General features: G+C 33.1%; 1 protein-coding gene across 1 annotated transcript in view; it reads right to left on the bottom strand.

Annotated features, from left to right (window-relative positions):
• The window catches only part of Map3k2 (mitogen-activated protein kinase kinase kinase 2), a 75,045-nt gene that overhangs the window by 29,812 nt on the left and 18,960 nt on the right, over positions 1-26,273 (bottom strand). The window contains exons 2-7 of the mRNA XM_046463728.2: positions 12,738-12,806; positions 8,930-9,048; positions 7,502-7,542; positions 5,424-5,523; positions 1,123-1,236; positions 557-644 (exon numbers count right to left, since the gene is read on the bottom strand). Of these exons, the coding sequence (XP_046319684.1) occupies positions 557-644; positions 1,123-1,236; positions 5,424-5,523; positions 7,502-7,542; positions 8,930-9,048; positions 12,738-12,741 (466 nt within the window). The 5' untranslated portion in view covers positions 12,742-12,806. The remainder of the gene's footprint in view (positions 1-556; positions 645-1,122; positions 1,237-5,423; positions 5,524-7,501; positions 7,543-8,929; positions 9,049-12,737; positions 12,807-26,273) is intronic.

Here is a 26,273-nt window from a genome sequence, read left to right as displayed (position 1 = left end):
CATGATTTTATTCTCTTTTAATGTTGAGTAAAATTCCATTGTGTATATATGCCACACTTTTTTTATCCATTCATCCACTGAAGGGCATCTAGGTTGGCTCCACAATTTAGCTATTGTGAATTGTCCAGCCCTGTTTTTTGTATTTTATTTAGAGACAGGGTCTTACTGGGTTGCTTAGTGCCTTGTTTTTGCTGACACCGGCTTTGAACTTGGGAACAAATGCCTCAGCCTCCCAAGCTGCTGAGACTACGGGAGTGTGCTACTGCAACCAGTCCCTCTATTCTATTTATATAATTAAAAGCTTACAAGGCTTTATTTGAATTTATTGAACATTAAAGTACTGTGAATATACATACAAAGAATCCTGATTGAAGATTGCTAATACTATAATATGTAAAACTAATTTCCAAGGAACAACAGACACTAAAAACTAGTTAACTTAGATAAATTGCAGAGTATAGAAATGGGGTGCTATTTAGGAATATGTTTAGGTGTTGCCCTCCATTAAGAAATTGAGAAATCAACCATTTCCTGACTCAGATATTAGCTTTCTTACCTATTATGGAAAGCCGCTTTTTCCTCTCTGTTTCAAATCCTGCGTTATCCAAACCTTCTACTGATGACAATGGTTCTAAATTAGTAGCCTACAAAAGAAAAAGGGCATGAGTGCTATTTTTTTCCCAAAGGGCTTTAAGCAGAATTCTCTCCCCTACCAAATACAACCTAGTTATTATATATTGTTATCAAAATCTTCTACTCTTAGAAATTGTAATCCTGCCAGGCATAGTGACCCATGACAATAATCTCAGCTGTTCAGGAGGCTGAGACTACAGGTTCACTTGAGTTCAAGAGTTCAAAGATGGCCTGGGTAACATAGTGAAATTCTATTAAAAAAAAAATCATTTAATCCTAACACAATTCTTCAAAGCTGTCAGTTTCTATATATTATTTCTATATAGTATATTATTCTTATTTGTAATTTTGAGTATGTAGTTTTGAGGGGTAGAGATATGATAGAGTGTATACACACACACACACACACATACTTGTTTCATATATTAACTTTTATAGAATTAAGTCCCATAAATTCTTCCTGGAGAGGAAAAAATCCCTTATTCATACCTGTGTACTTCCATTTATCACAAGTAATATCTTGAGGCTCTTCATATGAATACTACGATCCAGCAGTTCTACAGCTTTGTCCAGGTCATCTTGAGTAGTTAATGGAATTACCAACTAAATAAAAAGAAACATAAGGAATCATGTGGTCATCTCACCAGGTCAAGTTCTTTCATGAATATCTATTACAAGAGAATTATAAATCTCAAAATACTCTTTGATTTGTTACTAGAATTAAATTCTAAATGAGTACATTTTTAAATAACCCTGCTTTATATACTTGCCTCAGTGTACTTCTCTAATGTTATACTTCAACATGTGAGGGAGCAGAAGCCATAACTGGTGGTATCACTCTCGTGAATAAAATGTTATACAGGACAGAGGCACCTGAGGTCTATGAGATAAAGTGTGACTCACATAATTTAAGAAAAACAAAATGACTTTTCTTTTTCAAAAAGAATGTCAACTTAGAGGCTTATGAAAACTCTATTAATAACATCAAAGTACATCCATTTCACTGAAAAAGGGATAAGATAAAAACAAATACCATACTTGTTAACAAACTCTACTAAGTATAGCATCTGGGCCATTTAAAATGTGATGCCCACTTAGGTTGGGGTCCTCTATAGTAAAAATCCCTTAAGGATAAGGATCCCCAACTTCAGGCACAGTGGCCTGCCAAACATCACACGAATGAGCTCAATCTGCACACAAACCTTCTAGTTGGCATACTGTACACTCATTCTGTGCAGATTTCTCTAAAAAAGGTCCTTGTTTTAATGAAGATGCTAGGCACATATATAATCCAGGAGTAATATCAATTCCACCATTCATTCTGCTTGCATTTACTTATTCTGTACTTAAGTTTTATTTCCAATTTATTTTTATAGCTAATTGTATATTACTACAAGCTATCAACTAAGTACTGGGCTCTTTTATCTCTGTAAGAAATGTTTTCTAATAAACTGTTTGGTATCAGAGCTCAAGCCTGATCTACTGATTTGCTTAATTAAATCCATTTCACTTTCCTATCAATTATGAACCATATTTGTGTATCTTTATTTTTAAACAAAAACTATCTATCTATTTATTTATTGTGGTGCTAGGAATGGAACCCATAACCTCAAGCATTCTACCACAGAACTATGCCCCCAACCCCATGTTTGTATTATCTTGCTCCTATCTTCAATACTCTATTTTTATAATCCTGATATGATCCCTCACATCTTAATGTCACCTGTTATAAAATGTAAAATGAAGACAGAGTCAAGAATAAGTTCCAACTTATCTAAATTATACTAAATAAATCACAGAATGTTTGCTTGTTTGGTGAATCATTTTAGCCTCATTCATGAAATTTGTTTCCCTCTGGCTTATTTTTGGTAAATCAGAAGTACGTTTCTAAATCCTTTCTGAAAATAAAACTAAAAATTAAGTCTAAATACATATTATAAGTATATATTAAATAGAACTTAATAGAGACAAAATTATCTTCCTTTTTTTACATAATTAAATCTGAAAACAATCCATATAAGGGGTGGTAGTTTTATGGACCTGTAGACAAGCAAAAAACTCATTTATTTTATTTTTATTCTACTTCTTTATAAATATTTTTTCTAGCATAACATGAATTCCTCTTTTGACAATGAACATTATTTCATAAATACCAAGTTTTCCAAAATTGAAAGAACCAAGAAATTTAAGCAGCAGAACACAACAGACACTAGTATGGCAATATGTAAATCAATGGATGTGTAACTGATGTAATTCTGCAATCTGTATATGGGGTAAAAATGGGAGTTCATAACCCACTTGAATCCAAGTGTGAAATATGATATATCAAGAAATTTGTAATGTTTTGAACAACCAACAATAAAAAATTTAAAAAAAAAATAAGCTGGGATTAGTTGAATTTTTTTTTAATTTATTAGTTGTAGATGAACACAATACCTTTGTATTAGTTTTTTATTTATTTTTATGTGGTGCTGAGGATTGAACCCAGTGTCTCACACATGCTAGGCAAGTGCTCTACCACTGAGCCACAACCCCAGCCCCGGATTGGCTGAATTTGTTGGTTTGGCTCCTCTTTACCTAATAAAGTGATGGCTATATGTATCATGTGTTGCTGGGATGGGTATGGAGGTGTTCAGGCAAAGGAAAGATTTTCTAAGATCTTTCTTATTTTAGATAGTAGAGAAGGAAAACTATAAGATTTTTCCTAGTACCACCAAAATACAACATCCTGGGTTCGGTTTGGGACAACATTCTGATGTGAATCAGGACTGGTTAGCTCACTGAAAATAGATTCTCACATAACCTCGGGGCTGTAAGAAATCTTAAATGCAATCTTACCCTAATACTACCTCTACTACATTCCTGCAAAGAGGCCTCTCACATTTTATAATGTCAGAATCACTTATAAAATCCCTTTAAAAAGCACGAGAAAAATAAACTAAAATGAGAAGAATATTCAATTTTTTTTTTAAAGAAAATAAGAAAGAGTTCCTGAAATTACAAAATCAGACAACTTGATGCCAATACTCTAGAAACCCAGGATGGGGGTGGGGGGATTGGAAGAACTGAGGGAAAAAAAAAACAAAACAAACAAAAAACCCAGCTATTCTAGGAGTCAGCACAGGTACAATATGGACAAATGTCAAAACAACCCCATTTTTTGTGACTAACCTACCAGGCGACAATATTGTAGTCTTAATGTATTTAGGCATATGAAAGTTTTCCCATGATACACTTTGAGACAACACACACACACACACACACACACACACACACATATACACACACAGAGTAATGTCTTGGTTCCCTAGAATCATACTGTGAAATAAGGATTCAAATTTATTATATGGGAAAAAGATACTAGGAAACACTGGTAGGGGAATGGGGGAAACAAGGAAAGGAAGGAGGTTCATGAAGGGTGTATTATTCAGCAAGTTATCACTTTCAGCAAGCGCAGTCCATTCATCTGCACTACCCTGGGGTCATAATTCTAGAAATCCCTCAGAGTCCCAAGGGCTGGCAGCTAGAAATCAGACCAGCATGTACAGAAATAAAGTGCCAAGATCGGGCTGAGCAGTAAGATGTGTTTATGGCTAAATAAAAATCCAACAAGTATTTGAAAAATAAAATTTCAAGCTATTACTACAGAGGATATGGATTTTTACTTTATCAAAATAATATAGTGATTTCTTCAGACAGGCATTACTTGCTACATTAGTATTCAATTTGGTTTTAAATTAATAATTACCTCATTTAAAATCTACTATTTTCAAATGTTTTATTTGAACAGTGCTTTAACATTTACAAAGCAGTTTCACATGTTTTCTCTTAAGGTAAGTTTATCAAGATTTCCACTGTTATTCTAGCCCCATTGGTACCTTCCCTATTTCTAAAACATACAAGTCTTTTCCATTTTAGGATCTCTATATGAACTGCTCTCAAGCTGCTTTCTCTCCCAGCAACATTCTTCCCCTAAAACTTGTTGCAGGGTTTCATACTAATGTTTCCGTGTCTAGTGGAGATATTTACTAAATGTCACCATCTTCCCAATTAGAATAAGTTACACTGCATGTTTATATGTCAAAATACAGCCTACTGTCATGTATAGCTAAAAAGAATTTTAAAATTATTTATTCAAGGAAAAAAATGTCACCACCTCAGTTACTTCCTTAATACCATGAATACCTACTGTCCTTGTCTTTACTCATCAACACAATGCATTTCCTTCAAAGAACTTCATATATAAACAATTAATTTATAAATTGCTTCATACTACAAATCTATAATGCCAACTCCAGGAGAAGCTGTTCTTCAGTGCCAGAGCCCTTAAAATCACATGTTCTGACTCCCAAACATAACAATCTAATCTGTCCTAACCAATAGAAAATAATCCTTTAGGTTTCAACTAAATTGTCTGACTACCAAGGTTCCATTGTCTGCAGCCAAGTACAGTATGAGAGAAAAAGATCATTTAGCAATAAAATAATAGAATAAAAATAAAAAATATATAAGTAGTTACATATAAAGTATAACCAAGTGGTACATATATTTCCTGCTAGCATAGACTCTTATTCAATTATTTGCACAACAGTTGAACCTTCTATTATCTCCATAATGGGAAAAAATCCATTTTGATCAGTTAGAATTTACAAATTTACCTGAGATATTTTGTCTAACATACCATATTCTTATGAATAACTAAATAAAAACACAAAAGTCCTAAAATGATATGAAATGCACACACTTATTCTAAAATAAAGACTACCAAAAGTTAAACTGTATTTGTTTACCTCGTTATTGGTATAATGTAGATCCATAGACTGTCCAAAGGCAATTTTGGCTTTAGATCTCAGATCTCCCAGTTTAACTGGTCTGGGAAACTGAAGGATTCTATATAGACAAAATATTTTATGTATTTTAGGCAGTTAAATATATACAACATTTCCAAAATACAAAATTAAGCAAAAGTTATGCACATATTCACTTCAACAGTTCATTTTCTATTTATTTATTTACTTTTTCCACATTTTTTACTAGTGCATTGTACTTGTATACAATGGTGGAATTCACTGTTACATACTCATATATGCACACAATATGATGATATAATTTGGCTAACATCACTCCCTAGCACTCCCCCTTCCAAATCCTTCTACCCTCTGGTCCCTTTCTTCTGTTCTACTTATCACCCTATACTTTTCTTTTCCTTCTTTCTCTCTAGCATCCACATGAGAGAAAATATAGGCAAATGACTTTTTGAATTTGGCTTATTTCACTTAACATAATGATCTTAAGTTCCATTCATTTTCCTGCAAACATAATTTTATGTTTTTTATGACTATAACAGCTCATTTTTATTGAGTATACAAATTTTTCAACATGAAGTTTAAAAACTCTGAAGTTTGTTTGCTCTATCCTAATTTTAAAAAACAATTCTCAAAACTTCAGTTTTTAATCCACACTGAAAATGTTAAAGAGCAATATAAAACATCCACTGAGGAATGTGATCAAATTTATGTGACAAATGCACAGCAGAATACAATGAAACTGTTAAAAAAAAAAAAAGTAAAATTGTTCTTTGGGGATTCAAATTTTTACTCTCTGTACCCTTACCAACTCAACATTTTTTTTGGTACTGGGGATTGAACTCAGGGATGCTTAACCACTGAGCCACATTCCAGTCCTTTTTTGTCTATTATTTAGAGGCAGGGTCTCACTAAGTTGCTTAGGGTCTCGCTAAATTGATGAGGCTGGCTTTGAACTCTCGATCCTCCTGCCTCCTCCTCTCAAGCTGTTGGGATTACAGCATGTGCCACCTCACCCTGCTTCAACTCAACATTTTTGAGCAAATATGTTATGTAAGCCTGTCTCCAAAATAAACATTTTAAAGGGATTGAAATATTGAAAGAAAATAAAATTATATAACATTTCTTCCCATATTCCAAAAGACTAGCCTGCACTGCCTTAGAGAGCATGCATTAAAGCTTGGATACTACCACACTGGATTATAAATTCCATAACAAAAGCCCACATCTGCTTTGCTCCCATTATGCCTAACATACAGTAAGTACTCAATAAATAGGACTGAATGAAAACTTGGGGAAACATTCCTAAAAGAATCTTATATAAGAAAGTAGAATGAATAATGATTCTATGGTATGTCTGGTATATTTCATTTTTCTCAACATCTATCTGTAAAACATCTTTACATCTTCATATTTTATGATTTGTGACCCATTTTAAAGTGTTTAGAACTAACAGATGAGTAAATTAACTACAGGGACACTAAAAGTAGAAATAAAATCACTTTTCTCTAACTACTTTCAGGTCATGTTAGTAATTTCGTTGTTAACTATCACTACTACCACTTTTGCACTGACATACAGATACCAAGTGGAAGGTTAAACTTATATCTCTGCTAAAATAACTTGCAGCCACCATTCCAACTCACCTTCCTCAACATTACCAACGAAATACATGTCATAGCATTGAGGTCTCTTGAGAATAATCAAAATTATAAATATTAAGTCCACATATATTAATTCTGTATAGTATCTGGAGGGATGATACAATTGTAAGAAGAAATATATTTAATTTCCACTGAGCAAAAGTAAAAGGAAATGCAATAAGGGCTGCATTATGCAGTGGCCTTACTTAGTTTCTGATATTGCAAAGTAAAAACATTAATCAGTTCTAACGTTTAGGCAGAATTTTAACAAACTCCAGTCTAAGTCACATGTTACATACTACCAAAGACTACTCGTTTCTCAATTTTAGGCCACGAAATTCATTCACATATGGAAAAAACCTTTAGAGCTTAATCAGAATATATGTTTTACTAAATGAAGTGACATGTTTCCTTCCTTACCTTTTTTCTCCTCTATGTTCAAATTTCACTCGGACATCATTCTATAATGAAATGACAAACCAATCGTAATTATTCAGATAAAACTTTTAGAATTTCTAAAATCATATTTTTTTCTTAGCCATTCATTTACTATAAAACATAAAGGAAAGAAGGTTTCATTTTCAAAGCCAGTCCAATCATTTGATAATATCTGTTAAAAAGCTCAGCTGAGAATTATGTTGGTGAAACTAGGCACAATAGGAAAGAACCCTAAGAGCTATTAGTGAAGGAACCAAGGATATGAAACATTTACTGACCCTGTTATAGGGAAATACGTAATACTTTATCACAGTCCCCCTTATTCATGTGGTAAATGTTCTAAGATTCCCCATCTTATTGACAACTTTCACCTCTTCTCTTAACCACCCATTATGTCCCATCATTCTGTATATAGGTTACCTACAAAAACTATAAAAGTCAATTTAATTTGGGGAAGTGGGATACCGGGGATTGAACCCAGAGGCACTTAATCACTGAGCCACATCCCCAGCCCTTTTTTATTTTGAGACAAGGTCTAAGTTGCTTAGGCCCCCGTTAAGTTACTGAGGCTGGCTTTGAACGTGTGATCCTCCTGCTTCAGCCTCCCAAGCCACTGGGATTACAGGCATGTGCCACTGTACCTAGCTCAATTTAAGTTTTTATACATATCCTATATATAAGATGATGGGGCATCGGAGTTAAAGAAAGCACTTAACAGCTTCTCTTTGGCATATCCAAATTGCCAGAATCACAGCTCTGGTACTTTGGGGCTATTATTAAGTTATTAAGGATTACTTGAACACATGATACTGTGGCAGTCAATCTTATAACTGAGGTTATACTAATTGACAGGTAGTAAAATATACATCATAAATAAAATAGACAAACGTAAATTAATGTTCTAGGCAGGAGAGAGCAACAGAGCAAGATTTTACCATGCTACTCAGAACATCACTACTACTGAAGACTTAAGAACTGTTTATTTCTGGAATTTGCCATCAAATATTTTAGGCCTCAGTTGACATATGGGTAAACCCGTGGAAAGCAAAACCACAGATAAGGAGGAACTACTATATTTCCACTTTTCATACTGGGCATCACAAATGAATTTCATTTATAAGAATTAAAATCACCTTCATTTGTAAATAGCCAGAGTAGATTATTTGAAGGAAAACTGCTTAAGTGCTTTAAGAATGAATAAAATAACACCTTTAGAAAGCAGTTACCACATTAAATAAAACTATGTTTTTTTAATGTACACTGTCCTGGGAAAATGTATATAACAAAACATTTGGCTCAAAAGTATAAAAGATACACACACTAAATTAGTCTTTTATAGGATCAGAACATTAAAGGAAATAATTCATAAAACAACAAAATATACTTATAAAAATATTATTGAACAAATACCTGCTTTTTTGGTGATGAAGATTTTGTTTTTCTGGTTTCCTGTAAGGATAATGCTGGTCGACTGGCCTTATGAAGGACAGCCAAATCTTGCATGATTGAGTTCAAAGCTTGCTGATCATCTAGGTATTTTTAAACATACACAGAATTGTAATTCCAATATATACTTATCACAGACATTGAACAAAATTTATATGAAAGTTAATAAAAATGCATTGATTTAATGTAAAACTACATCTAGAACATTTTAATACCTACACTTTTGGTGAAATAAAATTTTAATTATTTTTAAAAATGAAAACAAAAAAGAAGGAGTCCACACAAGACATTTATAGGCGAGACAAAGTCATTCTGATTCTTCTAAGGATTAAACATTTTAGGATAAGGATCAAAACAGCCCTATTACTATAAATTCTTTTCCATAACACCTAAACAAACATAAAGACATCTGGGGAGGGGAGGGGAGAGAGTATGGGGGTAGGAATGGTAGTAGAATGAATCAGACATTATTATCCTATGTATGTATATGATTACATGACCTGTATAAGTCTACACTCCATTTATGTATGATGTGTCAAAATGCATTCTACTATCCTAATTAGAACAAATTTTTTAAAAAGACATCTTAAAATCTTAATAAAAACAATTGGGAAAAATAAAGCAACTTGTAAAATAATCATTAAGTATTTATATTTTTATCATTACTATGCTGAGTTTTAAAAATATCTTTATTTTGCTTATTTATTTTTATGTTGTGCTGAGGATCAAACCCAGTGCCTCATATGTGCAAGGCAAGCACTCAGCCATTGAGCCACAACCCCAGCCCCAAGTATTTATAGTTAAAGTGCAGACTTTAAAGCTTCATCTGTGGATATGGACCTGCTGATATTTGGAACGGATCCCTCATATTTCTTCACCATCAGAGCTGACAAGACCATAAACATAACAGAATATCTAAGAATTTTGGCCAGTAACAATTTAGAAAATTAACACTACAGGAAAATTTATTTTCTTAGAAAAAGTACCAAATCCAGAAAACTAAGTTTCATGAACCATGAACTTTTAGCTTCTTCCAAACATATTAAAGATTTCTTTTATAAAAATTTTAGATGTTTTTTATTAGTGCATTATAATTATATATGGGATTTGATATTACATTATTTGTTTATACACACAATATAAAAGTAAAATTTGGTCCATTTGAAGATTTCTTTTTGATTCCATGTATGTATGTCAAAATATATTCTATTGTCATGTATATCTAAAAAGAATAAATAAAAAATAGAAAACAAAAGAATTGATTTGTTTTTGAAACTATAAAGAATATGCCTCTCAGCAATGCCAATTATAAACTATCTAGAGGACTTTAGGGACAAGTTAACTGAATTTCATTAATAAATCAATTCTACTAATAATTATTAACAATTGGTAAATAAAAGAAACAAAAACTTCATAGTTTACATTTTGGTCTATAATAATTTATGTTCCAGGATGGGTCCGGTGGCCCACGCCTGTAATTACAATGACTCAAGAAGTTGAGGCAGGAGGATGGTAAGTTTGAGGTCAGCCTCAGCAATTAGGGAGACCCTGTCTCAAAATATAAAATAAAAAAGACTGAGGATGTAGTTCAGTGGTGAAGTGCCCCTGGGTTCAATTAATTCCAAGTGCCAAAATGATAATAATAATAATAATGTTATAATAATAACATAAGTTTTAATACATAGCATCACAATGTCCAAAAATAGAAAAATTATTATAATAACATCATCATCATCATCATCATGTTTGTGTTGCTTAATAGTAATTAAAACATGGTACATCCTGTAAAGGAAATTATTATAAACAATATGACAATTCAAGAGTTTCAATAGTCTTTCAAACACAGTTGACTTCCCTAATTTATTAATTTTTAATAATGTTCAAGATATTCTATTCCATAGTAAAAGTACTTGCATGTTAAAATTTAAAATAATTACAATTGTTTTAATAATAAATTCCAGTTAAAAGAAAATTTTATAATCATTTACGAAGAATCCTTTGTAAAATAAAATTGTCATGTTAGCTTAACCAAATAGGTAACTGAGTCAATCAGATACAATATAATTACAACAAGTGATGCATAAATAGGTTCATGCCAGCCTATGTTACTTATTGATTAAGAAAATAAATTTTCTCTCAGGTTAAATAAGCTCAGAATGATATCAACCAACTGAAATAAAATCATCTGATGTGACCTTCTTGAGGAATGTTAAAATGCTTAATTCTGTACAGGGGAGAGGAAAACTCAAACATTTAAATGTATTTATGTTGTTTTAATTATTTTATTAGAAAAATCTTTAGCACTTGAATTCCGAGTTTTAATATATATATACAGTATCATAATGTTCAAACAGAAAATCTCTTATATTTACATGTTTATTTCTTTGTTAAGAAACATGAGTTGGGCTAGGAATGTAGCTCAGTGGTAGAGCACTTGCCTAGTATGCATGAGGCCTTGGGTTTTATCCCCAGTAATGACTTACAAAAAAAAAAGACTGTTAAAGTAACAATGAATTCCACTATTATGTGTAGTCACAATGTACCAATTTAAAAAAAGAGAAAATGTACCATTTTCTACCATATGTGTAAAAAGGGAAAAGTCCAAATGAACAAAAAGTTTAAATCTTGGGAAGATTGGACATACAAAACAAAGGAAAATCTGAGTTTCTTCTTTTGCAGGCTTCAAGAATTACATGGTAGATAAGTACCTATATCAAGAAACTTACTTTGAGGAGAGTGATAAAATGTGAACAAATCCCAAATCCACAAAAGATCAAACTTAGTGTGAACATAAAATAAGCACTATTCTAAACAATTCTTAGACTGTTTTACTCTATTATGAATCCCTGTGGTGGTCACAGGGTGGCATATTAGGTTATAAATGTCGTATAGGTTATGGATAGACCCAAAACACAGTGAGAATGCCCAGAGGATATCAGACTGACAAATGAGCACATAGAAAGAGTAGTGGATTTCTAATGTGTGTTTTTTTAAAAAAAGGACATTCATATGAACATAAAATCAAAAAAACTGAGATAACTTCAAATGAAATCTTTAATTAAAGATACACTGAATTAGATATCATATACATATTCATTACACTTGAAAAATAACTATGAGAAATAATAAGTATCTCCTTCTCTAATCCCTTTTCAGAATGGAACCCTCAAGACCTAGGAGAAAAAGGCAAGTGGGGAGAAAATATGTAAATTGAACACCCACAATTCATTTTTTTTTTTATGTGTGTGTGTGTGGTGGTATTGGGGATTGCTCAGCCCTTTTAATTTTGAGACAGGGTCTCACTAAATTGCTGAGGCTAGGCTTAAACTTCCAATCCTCCTGCCTCAACCTCCTGAGTTGTTGGGATTACAGGCATATACCACTGCACTTGACCCCACAATCCATTCTTATATGGTTCAGTCCCTTTAAATTATCATTCCGGAGCATCAATTGTTTGCTGCATTACTTGACAATTCAATTTTATAATTTATTTTTCTCTTGACATCAGACACTGAAGCAAATCATAATTCATCTGAACAGTTTACTCTGAATGTCCCTACTGTGTCTCCTGCACAAAATTATCATTCTAAAACTGTTAACAACACAAAAAGTACTTTAACTGAAAAATCTATTAAGTAAAAATAAACATTACATAAATCTGATACATCATAAAATTTATATATAAAATGTCTACTATAACACATAATAGAGAAAAAAATTCCCCCATCCTATCCTTTAATTATAACCGAAAATGCTTTTAGTTTGAACTCACCCATTACGGCAACCAGCTTGATAATTTGTAAGTTAGGAAAATGGCTCTCCCATCAGCATTCTTTATTGCCTTATGAAGTAAAACAAACAAAAAAACCCAAATACATTAATAGTAAGAAACAGAAGAGGCAGCCACAAAAAGAAGAAAAGTAGTATAGACAACACTAATGAGAAATACACAATATGAATATTTTATGTATTTTTTTTCTGACAGAAGTACTTTATGTTGGAAAGCTATCATGTAGGCACCCTTGCCTAACACACCAAAATTCCAGACTCCCCAAAGAAAAGCATTCAGAATAAACCATAGTGCTTGTACAAATAGCTTAGGGACAATAAGCCATTACCAGTTATTAGTTAGGGATGTTGGAACTCTCCTGAAATCCAAGTCCTCAAGTGCCAGTCAAAGGTTAACCTTGTAAGCAGGTCTTTCTAAGGATAAGTAGTCTGTCACATTAATTCTTTTCTACATAAGCAGCAATAGGAAATTAAAACATTTGTTTAAAGAAAACCGCATAAAGCAATAATTATAACTGTTGTAAGAAATTCAACATATAATGATATAATTTACCTCGTAATAATAACACAAAGGGGAAAGACAGAGTTACATTGAGCATAAAAAAGTATTCGTATGTTATTGCAATAAAGTTTATATCAACCCAAACTACACTGTTTATAAATTAAAATGTTAACTCTAATACTCAGGTCAACCACTAAAAAAAAAAAAATTCAAAATATATATCAAAGAAAACAAGAGAATTCAAATGGCATACTCAAAAATAATTATCTGGCACACTGGCACATGCCTGTAATCCCAGCAGCTTAGGAGGCTGAGGCAAAGGATCAAGAGTTCAAGCCAGCCTCAGCAATTTAGCAAGGCCCTAGAAATTCAGTGAGACCCTATCTCTAAATAAAATACAAAAAAGGGCTGGGGATGTGCCTCAGTGGTTAAGTGCCCCTGAGCTCACTCCTTGGTACCAAAAAAAAAAAGGTTATTTAACATAAAAGGTAGTAATAGAGAAACTGAGTAACAATAAGACAACAGACAAGAGATACAATAACCCCCCCACAATATAATCCTATCTTATGGTAACTGCCTTAAATATAAATGGGATGAACAAACCAATTAAAACACAGAGATTAGCAGAATAGATTTTAAAACATGATCAACTATATGTTGCCTACAAGAGACACATTTAAATTCAAAGACAAAATAGTTTGTAAGTGAAAGTATAGAATAAGATATACTATGCAAAGAGTAGCCAAGAGGCCTGGAATGGCTATACTAATATCAGACTAAATAGATTATAACAATAAGTTATTAGTAAAATGGGCACTTTATAATGAAAAATGGCCTATTCAACAACAACATACTGCAATTATAAATATATGCACCTAATAGTCTCAAAGCACATGAAACAAAAATGATAGAATTTAAGGAAGAAACATGCAATTCATATATAAGAGTGGTAAACTTGGATGCCCCATTTTCAATAATGGATTTAAAAAGTAGAAAGTCAATGAGGAAACAAGATTTGGACAAAATTATTCAACTACTAGACTTAATAAATATCTGTAGAACTTCCAACCCTCAAAACAGCAGAATGCACAATACAGTATCTTCCAGGACAGCCCATATGCTAGGCAATAAAACTAATCTCAGCATACGCAATCACCCAAAATGTGTTCTCTGACAACAATGCAGTAAAGTCAGAAATTGGTAACAAAAGGAAATCTGGGGAATTCACAAATATGTTAAAATTAAACCACATACTCAAAAAGATCTGGTGGATCAAAAAGAAGTCACAAGGAAGTTAGAACATACTGTGAGATAAACATAAAAACACAACCAACAGAAACTTTATGCATGCATCGCAATTAAAAATGAAACTTGTAACTGTTAATGTTTATATTAAAAGAAAGACCTCAAATCAATAACCTAAACTTATACCTTAAAAAATTAGAAAAAAATTTAAGCCCAAAGCAAACTGAAGAAAAGAAACAATAGAGATGAGTGGAAGGAAACTACAAGGTAGAATTATAGAAATGAGCTAGAAAACAGGAACACCATAAAATTTTTTTACATCAATGAAACAAAAGTTAATTTTTGAAAAGATCAACAAAGCTAGTCTAACCAAGGAAAAAAAAGAAACAAACAACCATAACAGAGTCAAGAAGAAATAGTCTAAACAGACCTATAAAAATCAAGGAGACTGAATTAAAAATGAAAAACCTTTCACAAATAAAAAGTCCTCTACCATATGGTTTCAAACATAAAAAACTAACAATAATGATTATCGATTCATTCGGAAGCCAGTATAAATAACTCTGATACCAAAACCAGAAAAAGACAACACAAGAAAATTGCAGATCAATATCCCTTGTGAATACAGATGTAAAATTTATTAGCACAATACTAGCAAATATAATCCAGAACATGAAAAAAGGAATATACACCATGAACACATGGGATATGTATTCATAATACAAAAAAAGTAGGTTCAGAATACAAAACCAACCAATGCAATAAATCAGATTAATAGAATACAGGATAAAAATCACATAATCATTTCAACAAAAAACATATGTGTCAAAATTCAACATGAGTAACACTCAGACAACAAATAGAAGGGAATATCTTCAAGTTGATAAAGAGACTCTATGAAAAATTCACAACTAACATCATACTTAATGGTGAAAGACTAGCTACATCCCCCCTAAAAATTGGAAACAATCCAAGGATGTCTTGTCTTACTACTTCTATGTAATACTGTACTGGAGGTTTTAGTCAGAATATGAGGCAAGAAGATAAAAAGAACCCAGATTAGACAAGGAGTTTAGGTATACCTATTTGTAAGTGATGTATATTACACAGAAAAGTCTTAAATTCACAAAAAACACTATTAGAACTATGAAACAAGTTCACCATGGTTACAGGATACAATATCAACACTAAAAAATGAGTTGTATTTCTACATATTAACAATAAACATTTTGGAATGAAATAGAGAAATCAATTCCATTTATGATAGTATCAAAAAGTGTAAAATAGTTAAGAATATTTAAATAAATGCAAGACTTGTGTGCTGAAAACTATGAAACAATTAATGAAATTAAAGTAGATCTAAATATACAAAAAGACATCCCATAACCATGTTAATGGATGGGGAGACATTTTTAAGAAGCCAAACTACCCCGCAAAGTAATCTATAGATTGAATGCAATCTATATCAAAACTCTAATGGCCTCTTTTCAGAAATGGAAAGGCTGATCCTCAAATTCATATGGAACTGCAATGGGCACTCAATAGCCAAAACAATACTGACTTTAAAACTTATTAAGCTACAGTAATCAAAATGGTTTAGTGCTGGCACAAGGATAGAGATCAATGGGATAGAATTAAGAGTCCACAAATAGACCCAAACATCTATGATGGACTGATTTTTCACAAAAGTGCAAAGACAATTCAATGGACAAAGAATAATCTTCAACAAATGGTGCTATATGAGTGGATATCCACATAGCAAAGCATGAAGTTGAACCACTTCCTAACATAATACACAACACACAAAAATTAGTTCATCATGGATCAAAGATATAAATATTAAGAGTTAAATAAATAAAAGTCTCAGAAAGAAAGGGATGTGGATATTTTCATTACTTTGGATTAGGCAACAAGTTTCCTAATATGACATTATAAGTAGAAGCAACAAAAGAAAAATTAATGGGACTTCATCAAAATTTAAACATTTTCCCAGTGACTTGGGAAGCTGAAGCAGGAAGGATTACAAGTTCAAGACCAGTCTCACCAACTTAGTGAGACCTGTCTTGAAATAAAAAAAAAAAAAAAAAAAAAAAAGGCTGGGGAATATAGCTCAATGATAGAGCACCCCCCCCCCCTCCGGCCAGGTTCAATTCCTAGTACTGCCAAAGAAAAATGTTAAAAATTGTGTGCATCGAAGGATACTGGGTATCAAGGGCTGGATGTATAGCTCAGTTGGTAGAGTGCTTGCCTTGCATGCACAAGGCCCTGGGTTCAATCCCCAGCACCACCAAAAAAAAAAAAAAAAAAAAAAAAAATCTGCTACTGAGGACACTGTCAAGATAATGAAAAGCCAACTAAAGAAAGGGAGAAAACTTTTGCAAGTCTGACATATCTAATAAGGAACTATTATAACAACAGACAACTAATCCAATCATAAAATGAACAAAGGATTTAAAAACACATTTTTCCAAAGACAAATAAGCACTTGAGAAGATGCTTAATAACATGTGTCACTAGAAAAATATAAATCAAAAGCACAATGACATAACACTTTACACCCAGCAGGACGGATAAGCAAAACAACAAGGACTAGTGGTGGTGAAAATGTAGAGCAAGGGGTACCATTAGAATCACATTATTGGGCGGGGGCAGGGTTGTGGCTCAGTGGTAGAGCACTTGCCTAGTATGCGTGAGGCACTGGGTTCAATCCCTGGCACCACATAAAATAAAAACAAATAAAATAAAGGTATTGTGTCCATCTATAAATAAATAAATAATGTTTATTAAAAAAAATTATCGCTCCTACAAATACATCCAAGAGACCTGAAAATATGACCACACAAAAACCTGCACTAATATTCAATAAGAGCCCCAAAGTGGAAACCCAAAAGTCTATCAATTGATGAATGAATAAACAACATATGATATATTCATCAATGAAATACAATCAACCATTATTCAGTCCTTCAACCCTGGACTTTCCAGACTCCAGAACTGTGAGGAATAAATTCTTCAAAAATTACCCAGGCTGTGGCATTCAATTATAGAAGCAGAAAATGAACTAGAGGGGAAAAGGAAAGGAAGAATAAAGGGAGAGAGGAAAGAAATAACAGAGACATTCTATGAATAACTGGAAATCATCTGTCCATACAGAAGAGTAAGAGCCTCAGCTCAAGTCACAATAGCTACTACAGAAATTCCAGGTTCAATAGTATCAGATATTATGATTTTTTCAAAAAGCCAAATTCAATTTTTATGTGAGACCTTCCCATTTTAAAATATTATCAATTTTATTCATATTTTTACAAAAATATTGTATGTATTCTTTCATGCTACCATCTTGTAGCCACTCTACTGGAGGATCACACACAGTTTGAAAAAATAAATTCAACATTACAACAGTTCTAAGTTCTTAGTAGTTGTAATATTATTTTACAATAACATAGTAGTTGTAATATTATTTTACAGTAACATAAAAGGATTTCCAAAGAAAACATTTTAATATATGAATACTTGGGATATAACATAAAAATGCTCCTTTCATCACCCAATGAGTACCATTTCCAGGGGCAACTACTATATTACCTCTGTTTTTAGGACTTTTAGTCTTGCCTTCCCCTTCCCCACCACTCCCTGTTCTAGGGATCAAACCTAGAGCCTTGTGCATGCTAAAAAGGCACTCTACAACTGAGCTACTTCACTAGCCTGAGTTTTTAGGACTTTTTCATCAAGGCAAGTATAGAACTAAATTTTTTCTGTTTTTCAGATAGGGTCTTACTATGTTGCCCATGCTGGCCTTGAATTCACAATCCTCCAGTATGAACCTCCCAAGTAGCTGGGATTATACCCTGTGCCCAGCTAAGACTAAATTTTAAACAATGAGAAACAAAGATCTAGCCTAAACACTATCTTTTATAAATAAGACATCTGAGGGCCAAAAATATAATAATTTATTACAGTCATAAAACTAGGCAAAACTAGAATGTGAATACTTATTTCTTATTTCTCACTCAAATAAATTTACCATACTACCATATGTCACTGAGTTCACTTCTGGGGAAAATAGCTAGCATAAGAAATTTTCCTACCATACAAATACACATAAACAAAATAATCACAAAGAGGTTGATGAAGTTTCATGTATTATGTTCTGCACCTACAAATTTAAAGTCTTAATAAAATTTTTCAAAGTTTTTGATTTAAAATGTTTAAGACAAAATTTGACTAATCTCAGAAATAAAGTACTATTAAAATCTTTATAATGGAAATGAATCAAAGCTGTATTTCCATAAAGCAGCTATGGTACATTTACTAATATTCTGATGCTAAACTGGTCAAAATCATGAAAAATTACAAAATTAAGTGGCTGACAAAAAAAGACAAAGGTGAAATAACAGTTACATATGAAACTGAAAGATCTTATCCATAAGATAATCCACAAATTATTTTAACTTTTGTTCAGACTGTATTTCAAGCAACTGAGGGTAAAATATCCTATTACTATACATATGGGTATTTCACACTTTCAATTCACTGCCAATACTTACTCAGTTATTCTGTCACCATTACCCTCTCCTGAGGGCATACATTTTGGTTCTCTGCTTTCATCCCTTAAAATTGAACCTAGGCCCATATTCACCCAACATATATACATAAATCATATACCCATAGACACACATGTGCACCTTTGGAATTAAACACTTTCCTCCTCCTCTGGGGAAAGATTTGAGAGCAGAGATTCACTCTGAATAGTCAATGATATAGCAGTACCCAAGTTCTGAATATTCAAGTAATCTATGAAAAAACCTGATGCAGGTTCACAAGATGTATCTCATATAAGAACCAAATTGGTTGCGACCAAGACCATGAAAATAGCCCAAACAGTCTCCAAGAAATGCATTACTGCACCTCCCCCTGCCCAATATTGGGAATCAAATCCAGGGCTTCTCACATGCTAGAGAGATGCTCTCACATTGAGCTACATTCTTGGTTGTCATGTACCACTTTTGAACAACTCCTGAACATTGTTCAAGATTTAATCACATCTTAGGCCTAGAGAAACAGTATATTCCAAAGCCAAACAAGCATCCATTTTCTAATTCATGCAACTGACTTTTGTTGTTAAATATATCCCAGAATGCATAATATTTTAAATTTATTCTTAACTGAATTATAAAACATTTCAAGCATATAGAAAATGATAGGAAATTGACTGGTTATCCAGATTTTTTAAATACATAACTTACATAGTATAAGATGCACAAAGTTTAAACATACATTTTACATATGCATTCATCCATATAAAACCACCAAACAGATCATGATAGAGACATTACCTCCACCCAAGAAGGATCCCTTGTATTCGTTCCCAGTTTCCCCATATGGGTAACCATTATCTCAACATTTATTACCAGACTAGATTTTCATATTTTTCATTTTAGTTGAATCATACAAGACATACTAATTATTGTCATTTAAATTTATATTTTCTAAATTTTTTAACATTATCTATATTAGTAGTATTTTGTTCATTTTTATTGACATATAATAGTCCATTATATTGATGTATTAATAGTCCATGCAAAATAGTCCCTTTCATTGATGTATAATAATAGTCCACTCAACTAATTCTACTACCAATGGACATGAAGGTTGTTTCCAGTTTGGGGCTATTGCAAATAAAGCTATTATCAATCTCCTTGAACATGCCTTTTGGCAAACATAAGCCCACATTTCTGTCATTTTTATACTCAGGAAGAAATTGCTAGTTCTCCATGACATACATATACAAAGAATACAACAGAAACTCTGAGTAGGGGAAAAATAGAAGACGTTCATTGGATTTGACAAAGAGGAATGAAGAGAAGGGGAGCAGATGGGACAGGAAAGACAGTAGAATGAATCAGACATAACATTCCTATATTCATATATGAATATATGACCAGTGAAATGCCACATCATGAATAACCACAAGAACGGGATCCTAATTAGAATACGTCATACTCTATGTATGTATAATATGTCCAAAACCACTCTGCTGGTATGTATATCTAAAAAGAACAAATAAAAATAAATTTTAAAAAAACACCGAGTAGGCCCAAATGTTATAATTAGTAGACTTCAAAGCAACTATTACAAATATATTTAAAAGAATTAAAGGAAAATATCTTGAAAATGATTCCACAAACAGGGAGCCTCAAGAGAGAAACAGAAACTTTAGAGTTCAGAAGCACAATATCCAGGGCTGGGGCTGTAGCTCAGTAGCAGAGCACTTGCCTAGCATGTGTGAAGAACTGGGTTTGATCCTCAGCATTACATAAAAATAAACAAATAAATTAAAGGCATGCTGTCCATCTACAACTACAAAAATAATTTTTTTTAAAAAAAGCACAATATCCAAGTGTAAAACACATTAGATGGATTCAACAGTAAATCTGAGATGGCAGAAGAAGAAATCAAACTTGACAAAAGATCTACAGAAACTATACAACCTAATGAATGAAGACAAAAAGACTGAGGAAAAACAGTCTAAGAAACCTGAAAGACATTAAACATGCCAAAATATGTAAATAGGTGTTCTAGAAGGAGAAGAGAGGGGGAAAAAAGTACACACAAAAAATATTTAAACTAATGGCTGCAAATACCCCAAATATAATGAAAAACATCACAGTACAGATCCAAGAAATTTAATAATAAACTCTAAATCCATTAAACATCAAGAGATCTGCATCTAGACATATTGTCAAACTGCAGAAAGACAATTTTTTTTTTTTGAGAGAGAGAGAGAGAATTTTAATATTTATTTTTAGTTTTCGGCAGACACAACATCTTTGTTTGTATGTGGTGCTGAGGATCGAACCCGGGCCGCATGCATGCCAGGCGAGTGCGCTACCGCTTGAGCCACATCCCCAGCCCAGAAAGACAAAATTTTGAAAGTAGATCCTATAAAGGAAAAAACAATTATAACCCTAAAAAAACAAACAAACAAAAAAAAACTATACATTTGCATAAAGCTAATTTCTACACATACCATTGTAACCAACACAGTTCTTTTCAAATACCCATGAAACAATATCCACCAAGATAATCCTAGGCCATAAACTAAACTTCAATATATTTAAAAGAATAAAAATCATATAAAATAATAGCTTTTAATATGTATAAATAAAGAAAGATGTATGTGTGCACATATTTTATAGCTTTGTCCACTAAGAAAACCTGGGAGCAGTGACAACTTACTTAAAATGAGTACATTTTTGTGTACCTCATGTCAGATGCTAGTTTCTTTTTTATTTCTTTCTTTTTTTTTTTTTTTTTTGGTACTGGGGATTGAACTCAGGGGCATTCAACCACTGAGCCACATCCCCAGCTCTATGTTGTTTTTTTTTTTACTATTTTTTTAGTTGTAGATGGACACAATATTTTTATTTTTATTTATTTATTTATATGTGACGCTGAGGATCAAACCCAGGGCCTCACTCATGCAAGGGAAGCACTCTACCATTGAGCTACAACCCCAGCCCCCCAGACCTATTTTGCATTTTATTTAGAGATAGGGTCTCACTGAGTTGCTTAGCATCTCACTTTTACTGAGGCTGACTTTGAACTCCCGAGCTGGTGGGATTACAGGCACGTACCACCATGCCTGGCCAGATGCTAGTTTGTAAGTATTTATCCCCACTAAGAGAAATCAAATTATGACTGAGATATTGCTGATTCTAAGTATGAAGCAGGTAACTACAAAATGAGCCTGCAACATCTTACTGATAATAAAAGTGGAAATAAGATTTTTCTTCAGTAGAATGTCAACTAATAAATTATAATAGTACAATGACTAGAAAAATCACCATTTCGTAATTATCAATAGTAGATAATTCGTTAGTAGTAATAATCCAGCCAAGAAAAACCAATAAATGCTATAACTAGAGGGTGAAAGTGTTAAGATCACTAGTAATAGGCATATTAAAATCAAATACCATCTGATAGGGAACAATGAGATACCACATCACCTCTATGACATAAAAGTAGATGTGAACTGAATCCTGGGGAAGCATCGGGCAAACTCCAACGAGGACTATTCCAAAATTAACTGCTCTTTAATCTCAAAACTGTCAGGATCATCAGATGTGGTGACAAAGAGCTGCAATCAATTATTCATGAGGTTGATGCAGGAGAATCTCAAGTTCAAGGTCAGTCTGGGCAACTTAGCAAGATCCCCCACCACTTCTCAAAAATAAAATGTTTAAAAGTATTGGGGTTGTAGTTCAATAGTAGAGTTTCTGTTTAGCATGTGTGAGGTCTTTGGTTCAATACCTTGACAAAAAAAAAAAAAAAAAAAGTCAAGATCATGAAAATCAAGAATATATTAAAGAACTATTTCAAAATAAAAGGCACCAAAAAAAATGGGGCTGGGGTTGTGGCTCAGTGGTAGAGCATTTGATTTGCACACATGAGGCACTGGGTTCGATCCTCAGCACCACATAAAAATAAATAAAATATTGTGTCCATCTACAAATAAAAATATATTTTTAAAAAGACAACAAAAAAGACACAAACAACATCTAAATGAAAAATATAGCTCTAGATTAAATTATTTTGCTAAAAATTAACCATTATTAGGTCCACCAAAAAAATTGACAGGTTTTGTGAATTAGATAACTATCGTAGCTATGTTAAAATTTTCTGATTTTGATGTGTTCTGAGTATGAAAGTAAATGTCCTTATTGATAACAATTACAAACTGAAGAGTTTTGGAATAATGGGACCTCATGTTAGCAAGTTACTCTCAAATGATTCAAAAAACTTTTTTCTTCATACTGGTTTTGCAACTTCAAGAGATAAAAATTATTTCAAAAGAAAAACAATTTGAAAAACAATATAATACCTATTCCTCCCCGCAGGTTTCTCCACTTCATCAAAAAGCACACGTTTTTCTAGTTACACAAAATAAAAAGTTTGGAATATTCTTGATTCCACTCATTCTCTCATGTTAACATTCAAATTAATCAGCAAATCCTGATATGTATATGTATATGTGTATGTACCACCATCACTCTAAACTATGATCAACTATGATTTTTTTTTTTAAATATTTATTTCTTAGTTTTCGGCGGACACAACATCTTTGTTTTGTACATGGTGCTGAGGATTGAACCCAGGCCGCACGCATGCCAGGCGAGCGCGCTACCGCTTGAGCCACATCCCCAGCCCAACTATGATTTTTTTGTTTTGTTTTGTTTTTGGTACCAGGGATTGAACCCAGGAACACTTAAAACACTGAGCCACATCCCCAGCCCTTTTTTGTATTTTATTTAGAGATAAGGTCTTGCTGAGTTGATTAGGGCCTGGCTAAATTGCTGAGGCTGGCTTAGAACTCAGAATCCTCCTGCCTCTGCCTCCCAAGCCACTAGGAGTGTGTGCCACGATGCCCGAGTATGCATGGATTATTGAAAGAGATTTTTAACTAACCTGTTTTTACTCCAAGCCCTCATACAACTCATTTTCTATACAGTAATAAGAATCATCTTTTAAAAACAGAAGGCAGAGGCAAGTTCTAGCCCGGCTTGGACAACTTAGCAACTCAGATGCTTTCTTAAAATAAAAACATCTGGGGATATAGCTTAGTGGTAAAGTGCCCCTGGGTTCAATCCTCAGTACTAAAAGTAAATAAATAAAGTAGTCAGAGAATGTTAATAGCTCTTTCTCTGCTCTTAACTACCAGTAGTGTCCAATCACACCTTGAATATATCCAAAAGTCCTTGCCATGGTGTACATTATACACAAAAGGAAAGGATGACAGTAGTTTTCATCAGGAACAATACAAGTTAAAAGACAGGGGAACATTTTTTTTTGGGGGGGTGGTGAGGTGCTAGGGATTGAACCCAGTAGTGCTTTACCATTCAGCTAAACCCCAGTCCTAAATTATTTAGGGCCTCACTAAATTGCTGAGGCTGGCCTTGAACTTGTAATCCTCCTGCCTCAGTCTCCCAAATCACTGGGATTACAGGAATGTGTTCCCAGCTGGAACAACATCTTTAAAGTACTGAAAGGGGAAAAAAGAAAAAAGAAAAACACCAACCTACAATTCTAGATCCAGGAAACATCTGTTAAAAAGGAGAAATAAAGACTTTTCCAGATATTAAAAACAAAAAAAATCCCTGAAGAAACTCATGTCCAGAAGACGTGCACTGAAGGACCACAAAAGTTAAAGTAATTCAGGGGCTGGGATTGTGGCTGGGCTGGGGTTGTGGCTCAGTGGTAGAGCGCTCGCCTAGCATGCATAAGGCACTGGGTTCGATCGTCAGCATCACATAAATGTAAAATAAAGATATTGTGTCCACCTAAAAGCTAAAAAATAAATTAAAAAAAAGTAAGTCATTCAGGCAGAAGAAAAATTATCAGATGTAAATCTGGCACAACAGAAATATATGGATAGTATGGCCATTTGACAATATTAATTTTGCCTTTCCAAGAATATGGGAAGGCTGGGAACATAGTTCAGTTGGTAGAATGCTTGCCTTGCATGCACAAGGCCCTGAGTTCAATCCCCGGCACCACCAAAAAAAAAAAAAAAAAAATCAAGAGCGTGGGAGATCTTTCCATCTTCTAAAGTCTTCTTCAAGAAGAAGTTTTCATTATAGAGGTCTTTCACCTTTTTTGTTGATTTCCAAGATTTTTTTTAGTCTATTGTGAATATGGGTAGTTTTCCTAATTTCTCCTTTAGAGGATTCATCACTAATGTATAGAAATGTATTTGATTTATGGGTATTGATTTTAAGTCCTGCTACTTTGCAGAATTCATTTATTAATTCTAGAAGTTTTCTGGGTTTTTTGGATCCTCTAAGTATAGAAGTTTTTTGGATCCTCTAAGTATAGAATCATGTCATCAGCAAATAATGATAGCTTGAATTCTTCTTTTTCTATTTGTATCCCTTTAATTTCTTTCATCTAACTGCTCTGGCTAGAGTTTCAAGGACTATGGTGAACAGAAGTGATGAAAGAGGGCATCCCTGTCTTGTTCCAGGTTTTAGAGGGAATGCTTCCAATTTTCCTCCATTTAGAATGATGCTGGCCTTGGGTTTAGCATAGATAGCTTTTACAATGTTGAGGTAATGTTCCTACTATCCCTAGTTTTTCTAGTGCTTTGAACATGTCAAATGCTTTCTCTGAATCAGTTGATATAATCATGATTCTTATCTTTAAGTCTAGTGATGTGATGGATTATATTTACTGATTTCCGTATGTAGACCAATATGGTACAGAATAGAAGACACGGAGAAAAACCCACATAAATACAGTTATCTCTTACTAAACAAAGGCTCAAAAAACATACATTGGAGAAAAGATAACCTCTTCAACAAATGGTGCTGGGAGAACTGAAAATCCAATATGCAGCAAATAAAACTAAATCCTATCTCTCACCCTGCACAAAACTCAACTCAAAGTGGATCAAGGACATAGTAATTAGACCAGAAACCCTGCACCTAATAGAGGAAAAAGCAGGCCCAAATCTTCATCACGTGGAATTAGGTCCTGACTTCCTTAATTAGACTCCTAAAGCACAAGAAATAAAATCAAGAATTAGGGCCGGGGTTGTGGCTCAGTGGAAAGCGCTTGCCTAGCATGCTTGAGGCACTGAGTTCGATCCCTGAATAAAAATAAAATAAAAAAGGTATTGTGTCCATCTACAACTAAAAAAAATCAATAATTAATAAATGGGATGGACTCAAACTAAAAAGCTTTTTCTCAGTAAAAGAAACAATCAATGAGGTG

Source organism: Marmota monax, unplaced genomic scaffold (assembly GCF_021218885.2).
Source record: "Marmota monax isolate L192 unplaced genomic scaffold, Marmota_monax_Labrador192_F-V1.1 WCK01_AAM20220418_F8-fsc00034, whole genome shotgun sequence".
Lineage (NCBI taxonomy): Eukaryota > Metazoa > Chordata > Mammalia > Rodentia > Sciuridae > Marmota > Marmota monax.
This window is presented reverse-complemented; position numbering and strand designations above follow the sequence as displayed.